Below are 8,430 nucleotides of genomic sequence, written 5' to 3'. Positions count from 1 at the left end.
TTTAATTTGCCCGCATGCATTACTTTGTGTTTGTTAGGCTAGCTACCTAGCTAGTACCTACAATTGATTTATTTAAAAACATTTTGTGGCGCACCCGGTTGCACCCCCACATGGGAGGGGTGGGTTCGAGCCTCCGTGAGGGTGATATTGGCTCTCTGTGCTTCAATTGGTTGAGAAAGTAGCTATGAACAGATACTACATTATAACGGAGTCAATAGTACTAAAAAAAAAACATTTTGTGCCAAAAAAAGTTTTGTTGTCCGAAAATGAGTAATATAAGTGGGCGGAAACTTATTTTAATTTACTTCTTCTGTGTGGTTTGTGGACTAATAGACAGGAGTGACATTTATTCAGTACACACCTAGTGATGATTACGAGTTTTTTTCATCACCAATAAAGAATTAAATACCCTCAAATTTATTGGTATATAAACTTACATCTATTGCCAAAGACCTTGTGGTCTAGTAACACTCGGTGTCCCGGTTTACACTCCCACATGGATGATGGGAGTGGGTTTGAGCCTCTATGAACAGATACAATTACATTGTAATAGAGTCGGTAGTACTCAAAATAATCATGATTATGGTATAGTTTTAACAAATATTTAGTTTAAAATAGCAAGTTTTTATTATGGACTTATGTATTAATTTTATACGACTGTAGTTAATAGATGAATATGTACTTTCAGTTAACATATTATATACATGTAGTATCAAGCTTGTTTCTAATTGCATGAAAAAAATGGTGTCTTTACCATTTATGTGAATTACAAAACGACATTGTTTTGGACCAAGGTCCACAATAAATATATTTTAATAATTTTAAATAGATTAAAATAAAAATAAAAAAAATAAAAACAAAACAAAAAAGTCACCCTCTTCTCTTCATCTTCAATCGCAAAGACGCAAATTTTACTGTGGACCGCGGTCCACAATGAATTGTGGTCCATGCATCAAAACGAGTCATTTTGATTAATGAAAAGAAACGACTGAAACGGTTCCGTTCCGCACGCGTTAACTAATAACTCTGTGTGTATAACATATTCAGTTTCCTTTTATATACATACACTACAGTTCCCTTTCAACACAACTACAATTCTTTTTGATATAACTATATTTTCATTCGACATTATACACTCAAATATGTGAAACTGTTAATCAGTTTTATTTCTACACAACTACAATATCATTTCGATATAACTACAGCTTCATTGGACAATATACACTCAAATATGTGAAACTGCTATTCAGTTTCATTTTATATATACTGCAGTTTTCTTTCAACACAACTACACTTTCATTTTGATATAACTATAGTTTCATTTGATAATATAAAAAAAAATGTAAGGCAATATCTTTTGAGATGAACTATAGTTTCATTTACGGAGCTCCGTTAATACTTGATGGCAACCGTTTCTTTACTTAATGAAACAGCGGCGTTTTGAGACCATGGTCCACCGTATAATGACCGAGACAAATAGACTAAGGCCAGTAATATCATTTTTCAACGGAGGTAATCATTTTATCCCTTCCAACTAATCGTTTTATCATTTGGTTAATTATTCTTTTTTTGCAGTAAAAATTTTTACAAGCAAATTAACTACTCCATTCACTTGCCCACTCCTTTTGGAAAGTATATACTTTTTGTAAAGGTATGTTAAGTTTATTTTTTAAAAATCGTAAAAAGAAAAAAGAAAAAAAAACTCCCTAAGTAAATTTAAAAAGTTAAATAAAGTATACTACCTAGTAAATTTGAAAAGTCAAAAAAAAAAAAAAAGAACATTTAAAAATAAATTTGAGAATGGTACGTTTAGCGCCTGAATTTTATTGAAATCCTGAGAAAAATGCTCCTGGACGAAAAAGAAATGGACCTCATGTCGCCGGAAGCTGGGAATAGAGAAGCTCCCGAGCATCGGAGATATCCAGAGAGTGGAGTAATGAAGATCCGGCGGCCGCAAAATTGTGCGCTAGCGTACTAACTCTTCGCCAGCGAGAAGAAGCTCTATGAGCAAGTGTTTGAAGGTTTCGGCATTGCTACAGCCTATAGATAATGCTTGCTTTATGTAGACTATCAAATGTCCAGGTATTTAGCTTTTTAAGTTTTTCGATAGATGCTTGTTGAATTGATGATTGTTTCAAAGCCTTCAACATATTCATTATATTATATTGTTCAGAAGATTAATGGATCGGATCGTCCGAATTGAGAGATATGATTAGGGATTTTGATTATTTGAGGAAGTTAACTGTGAATTCAGGCACTCGCAGGCTCGCGGCTACTAAAATAGTGATAAGTGTTTAAAAAAATAACAGAAAATTGAAGTAAACAGAGACCTATATATTCTCTTCATTATGAATTGAGGCTTTCATTTCGTCTCATAAATCACACTTTGGAGCCTGCAGAACTTCTCTTGGAGTTCATCTTGAGTTCTTAAGCTTTCTTTTTTCATGGCGTCTACATCTAGGACGAGAAATCTCTTTGAAGAAGATGACCCAACCCCTTGCTACGACCTCATCAATAACCTCTTCTCCCAGGACAAAGCCGTCGTCGACCCCGCCCTCTCCTTCTTCAAAGACGCCGTGAACCAGTTTCCAGGCTCTGTGTGTCGCTTGTTCGCTAAAGTCCTAGACACGAGCCCTCTCCCCCTAACCAGAATCCGCTGCTCCACCCTTCTCTCCGGTTTTCTCGCCACCACCTGGCCCATCATCCCCCCGGTTCCTCAAGCCGAAATCAAGGCCGTCTTTCTCAAGCTCCTCCACAACGAAACTAACCGCCCCGCCCTCGAGATTCACTGCGCCTGCGTTTCAAGACTCGGAGCTATTCTTCTCCCCAAGAATGAATGGCCCGAATTGCTGTCTTTTTTATTAGAATCTTTATCTTCTTCTTCCGCGCCAAGAAAATTGGCCGCCGTTATCTTGCTCCGGGAACTGATCCCCAAATGCCCCGAGATTTTCGCCCCCTATGTTGATATTTTCTGCGCGGCGTTTCTGCGGTTAATGAATCAGATCAACGATGAAAGAGTGAGAGCCGCAACCCACGGGGCGGCCGTGAATATGATTTTGCACTTGCCTACATCCTCCAATTATTACGACCTTTTGCCGGAAATGATCAGCGTTTTGATGGACACCGTTTATAGCGACTACCTCACATCCGACATTCTTGAAGAAATAATTGTGTTAGCCACACGAAAACCTGGGTTCTTTGTAGCTGAAGTTAAGTGCTGGGTGCAATCCATGGTTGAGATCATCAGTGAAGAGCGTTTGAAGCCCAAGACCAGGCAACTAGCCATACAGTTCTTGGTGGTAATGGCGGAGGATAAAAAAGAGGGTTGTGGGATGATTCAGAATCTGCCCGGTGACTTAATTGAAGAGATTCTCACACAGCTCCTCATTTTGCTGGTGGGTGTTGATGATGGCGACGACTGGGAATTGGCAGATGATGATGACACAGAAGTAGGGAAAAAAAGTTTAGCCTGTTATGCAGAGGACGCTTGGAGAAGGCTGGCAATTGCACTGAGGGGAGAAGTAATTGTGGGCAATCCTCCTGATTTGCTGGCAAAATACATTAAAGATGATAACTGGAAAAGGAGATATGCTGCAGTTACTGCCGTTGGCCTAATTACATCTGGTTGCTCAAAGGTAGTTAAATAGAGTAGTGACAATTTTTGTCTTAGAAGATGACAGTTTTCATTCCCTTGGCCTAATGGTTTGATTTGTTTGTTTCAGATGTTAATACAATACCTGGAAGTTTCGATGGAAAAGATACTGGAACTAGTTACTGATCTTCACCCTCGCGTGCGCTGGGCAGCTATCCATACCATTGGCGAATTCTCAATCTACTTATGTCCCCATTTGCAAGAACAATATCATCATCAGATCATTCCTGCCTTATTACAAGCCATTGATGATCTCGCCCACCCCAGACTGCAGGTAACTGCAATTGTTACAAAATGCAGATAGGATAGGTTGGCCATTTTTGTTTTGAGGATACTAAATGGTTTATACTTGTTTAAATTTAGACACACGGAGCAACAGCATTGATGCTTTTCACCCGGAATTGTTGTTCAGATATCTTAAAACCTTACATGAAAGAAATAGTAAACAAACTGCTTATACTCTTGCAGGTATCATAATTTTGTAATTTGATTAGGTAAAACAGCTTTGGGAGAAGCAATGATCTTATGCACTCCTAATTTATTATTTTTGTTTCTGTAATCCAGCAAAGAGAGATAATGTTGGAAGGCGCAGCTTTGGGAGCCTTAGGCTCATTAGCTGAATCAACCATGGTATCTCCCACAATTTATTTCAGGACTTAATCTGATCCTTCTATCAGTTTTGCTAGTGACTCTGTCCCTTGAGTAAACGTGCAGGATGAGTTTCGACCATTCTATGGCATTGTAATGCCCTACCTAAAATGTACGGTAGTAACTGCAAAAGCGGCTTCTAATTACTTGCTTGTAGCCAACTCCCTGAAGTGCATTGCTGTGATTGCGGTGGCAGTGGGGAAAAGTATGTTCTATGCTGATGTTGAAGATGTGCGTATGATTATGATTTTGTTGTTTTTTCCAATAAGCTGAATTAATCCTTTTTGGTTCGTTATTAATTCTAATGATGCCTTATGTTGTTGTGTCTTGCAAGGTTGTTAAAGATCTCATCTTGTTACAAGAATCTAATTACTCTGGAAAAGATGGAACAGTGAGGGGTTATTTGCTACAGGTATGTTGTGACACTTCATTCATATTTTCTATGGTTTTGGACTATACTAAACGAACACATTTTTATATCTGTGCAGGCGTGGGGTGGAGTCTGCCGATGTTTAGGGGTGGACTTTCTTCCTTACCTGAGTGATTCCGTGCCTCAGCTGATTCAGTCTGCTAAACGGACAGATTACCTGACAGATGATGTTGATAGTGATGATAAGCGAAGAAGTATTATCTTGAAGGAGAAGTTCTTGGCTTGTAATACAATAGGCTGCTTTGCTGCTCATATCAACGAAGGACTGCACATGTGGATTAAGGAGGTTTGTCAAGATCCTTAACAATAGAATGGAGCCTCGGAGAAACAAAGTAATCTGTGAATTTAATGATTAATGCAGGTTGTAGATGCTGTTCTTCCACTCGTCAATTTTAAACTCGATGAACGAGTTAGAATAGCTGCAGCAACAGGTAACCTTTCTTTCGGTGTCTCCTTATCGTGGATTGTGAGCTTTACATTAATCATTCTACATTCTGTAGCTATGCCATTACTGTTGCAATCAGTTGCTGTTGCTGTGGAATGCCAGCTTCCTATTCCAGATGTTTCTGATTCTCCGATTATTACCATATCTGAAACCATAATGTCAGCTTTGATTGAAGCCTTACAGGTAAACTACCTCACCTTGCTTCTGAAATCACTTTAGAGATGCCAAATCTGCTGTTAGTGTTACCACTTGCACTGTTCTTGTAGGAACCAACCATAAAGTTTCGGGTGATAATATTGGAGGCATTGAATCAATGCATTCAGGTTCTTCTTTTACTTTCATTCTAAACGTTATTTTGTGTTCTTAAAATGCATACTAATGTCACTTTTCTTTCATTCCCAGATTCCTCACACTTGTATACATAAAGATATGGCAACACTATTTGTCAAAGGCATATCGAAACTGCTCTTTGCATGCATAAACAGGAAAGTAGTAAGAGAATTGAGACTCAGCAGTAGCCAAAACTTGAGGACGGCAGAACTGCTGGACGAGGAAGTTCAGGATGAGGATAATATTTACATACAAGTAAGTGTGTTACTTCCTATTAAGCTGATTGAAATATCGAACATTAGTATAAAATTTGTGTTGGTTTTCATATATATTCTGCATCAGGTTCACATTTGCTTGGGAACTCTGGCGGAAAGGCTCAAGGCCTCATTCTTGCCTTTCTTGGATGAACTATTGCCCTTTGTAAATCATCTTTGGGTATGTGACTTCTCTGCATAGCATATTCACTTAATTTTATTCCTCTGAGGATATGAGCAATGTTGCTTCTTTTGTGTATTTTTGCAGAAAAATAAAAAAGCAAGGAAAGAAGGAAGAATTGGGTTGAGTGTTTTTCATGACATTGCTGAGAACTGCAGAGAAGAAACTTTCAGACACTATGACATGTGCATTCCATTCCTGCTCAAAACCTGTAAGGGCCGCAAGGCTACAAATCCAGCCCAGGAAGAGGTTTGTGCTTACTCGCTTCTGTAGTTATCACATACAAATGACGGGTCGTTAAGTTTCTCCTTATGGCAGATTGCTGCGTGTGCAATTGGCATTTGTGCGGAGTTTGGTGGAGAAGTGTTTAAGCCGCATCTCCAAGGTAGCCTCGATTCGTTCATTTCTACTGGGAACTGGTAGCTATAATAAACTCCTTAGTCTGTTTCTGCAGATGCACTCCTTAGTCTAGAAGATATAATTTTTCAGCCTGGTAAATTGCCCCTAAAAACCATCATGGCCAAAGAAGCTGCTGTTTCTGCTTATGGGAAACTATGTTTCTTGCTTACCGAAGACGCTAGCATATACAAGGTACTCTTTTCCATTCTTGATTTTCCATCCATGTTGTACAGTGCTAATGTTTGTTTATGCACTATGCAGCATGTAGGGCATTGGCTAATGCAATTGCCATTAAGATGTAATTTGGAGGAAGCCAAAGCTGCCCACAGTCTGCTTTGTTCCAAGATTGACCAGTGAGTAGTACTGTTTGGGTTTGGGTTTGGGTTGATTCATCAATTTTGGCTAATGCTAATGATTTGTTTCATTATTTTCTTCAGGCCAGAGACTAAGGTTACTGGTCCTAATGATGCTTACATTCCCAGAATCATTGTAGTTTTGACTGAGGTTCTGTGGGATGGGAAACATTTAGCAACACCAGAAATCCTGGACAAGATGATTCTACAGCTGAAGATGTTGGGTAGGAAAATAACAGAGGCTAACTTTGTGGACATAAATGGAACATTACCTCCATATATGCAGAGCATGTTGCATGGCATCTTGTCATCATGATATATACATAGGATTCTTGTATAGTTGTATGGATGTATAGCAGAGAAAACACTTGCCTAGTATACCATGTACATGATAAACAGTTACATCAAATCACTAAATTTTGCTCTTCCTTTTCTTTTCTCACAACCAGCAAAACTTTCACTCCTCTAATCTAATATAATAGCCTGCAAAAAAACAAAAAAAAAGGGGTGTTAGCAAAACGTGATCTTTAAGTAAGATAATCATATTATACTCACTTGGTTACTCCTTTGGGGAGAGTATAATCTCTTTTGTAAATGCTATGGTGAAGTTATTTAAAATAATAATAATAAATTGTATAAAAGAAAATTAACTAAATTAAAAAAAAATTAAATAAAGAATACTAAATTTGAAAAGTTAAAAAATAAAGGAATACTGTTCAAATAAGACATCGAATTATGGAACATTGAACTTAAAAATAAATATGCAATTAGATCTCTAAATTAACAAATTTCATCTAATTTTTTCAATTTTCCGATAAAATCCTTTACTACCTGGTCCCCATGAATTTTTTAAAATATTATTTTAATATAATGATTGAAAGAACGTTTTATTGGGTAAGAAATTTTTATAAAATAAAAAAAAAAAGTTTATACTTGTGATCATTTTAGTGATAAAAATCTTTTTAAAAAATTGATAATTTAATACTCATACCAAATTTTGAAATGTGCAATTGTAACGGTTTTTTAACAAGTTCCCAAAATCTCCATGGGAAGAATCTATCACCACCCGTCATTTAGTTGTCTTGAGGTTATTTGAGTCCAAATTCTTAATGGTGATTTATTAAGAGATCAGACAATAATATACTCGTATATAGTTATTATCCATCTCAAGAAATTAAAGTCTATTATAATAGATCATAAATTTAGCCAAAGCTCTTAAATTCTCTTGCTATAAGTACCCCTTCTTTGTACTGAAAAATTGCAAGCTCACAATTCATCAATCCACAATATAATGCACTACTCTAACTCTCAAGTTACTCCGGCCAAATGATTCAAACACTTCCAAGTTTCAATCTTTAATCCAAATATTATTTGTTTTAATTAATTCAATTCGGATGAATTTATTGGATGTATTCACTTTTGTATACCAAAACAAAAAATGCATGTTTAAGACTTGAATGACAAAAGGAGATCGAAAATAAAATAATTTTCTTATATTACAAACACTCAAACAATCAAGAATCACTTGGAAATAACATTATATTACAGGTACAAGGATTTCTAGACAAAGTAAAGCATTACAAACAGTAGTAAGTATATAATATTAAAATATCTCAAATAACTCGATCATAATATAATCATGAAAAATGGTCAACTTAGAATTGATGAAATCAGTTTGATGGAGGCGGCGAAAGGGCGGGAATAGCCGCCGGAAAATTGGGGAGGAATATTGGCCGGC

The 8,430-nt window shown here is 36.9% G+C and overlaps 1 protein-coding gene across 4 annotated transcripts; it reads left to right on the top strand.

Annotated features, from left to right (window-relative positions):
* The first annotated feature begins 1,878 nt into the window (after positions 1-1,878).
* On the top strand, positions 1,879-7,120 carry LOC116019443 (importin-5-like). 4 transcript variants are annotated; one of them, XM_031259635.1, is made up of 17 exons: positions 1,879-2,082; positions 2,462-3,635; positions 3,723-3,926; positions 4,016-4,120; positions 4,217-4,282; positions 4,367-4,531; positions 4,635-4,712; positions 4,789-5,016; positions 5,092-5,358; positions 5,442-5,498; positions 5,578-5,760; positions 5,848-5,940; positions 6,028-6,189; positions 6,259-6,325; positions 6,395-6,531; positions 6,601-6,692; positions 6,777-7,120. In XM_031259635.1, the coding sequence occupies exons 1-17, from the start codon at positions 2,075-2,077 to the stop codon at positions 7,006-7,008; spliced, it is 3,318 nt and encodes a 1,105-aa protein (XP_031115495.1). In that variant the 5' UTR covers positions 1,879-2,074; the 3' UTR covers positions 7,009-7,120. The 4 variants fall into 4 exon arrangements, with proteins under 4 accessions (XP_031115495.1, XP_031115496.1, XP_031115494.1 ...); XM_031259636.1 differs by lacking the exon at positions 1,879-2,082 and having other exon boundaries at positions 2,368-3,635; positions 5,092-5,161; positions 5,231-5,358; XM_031259634.1 differs by lacking the exon at positions 1,879-2,082 and having other exon boundaries at positions 2,368-3,635.
* The last annotated feature ends 1,310 nt before the right edge of the window (positions 7,121-8,430 follow it).

Source organism: Ipomoea triloba, chromosome 5 (genome assembly GCF_003576645.1).
Source record: "Ipomoea triloba cultivar NCNSP0323 chromosome 5, ASM357664v1".
NCBI classification, from domain to species: Eukaryota; Viridiplantae; Streptophyta; class Magnoliopsida; order Solanales; family Convolvulaceae; genus Ipomoea; species Ipomoea triloba.
This window is presented reverse-complemented; position numbering and strand designations above follow the sequence as displayed.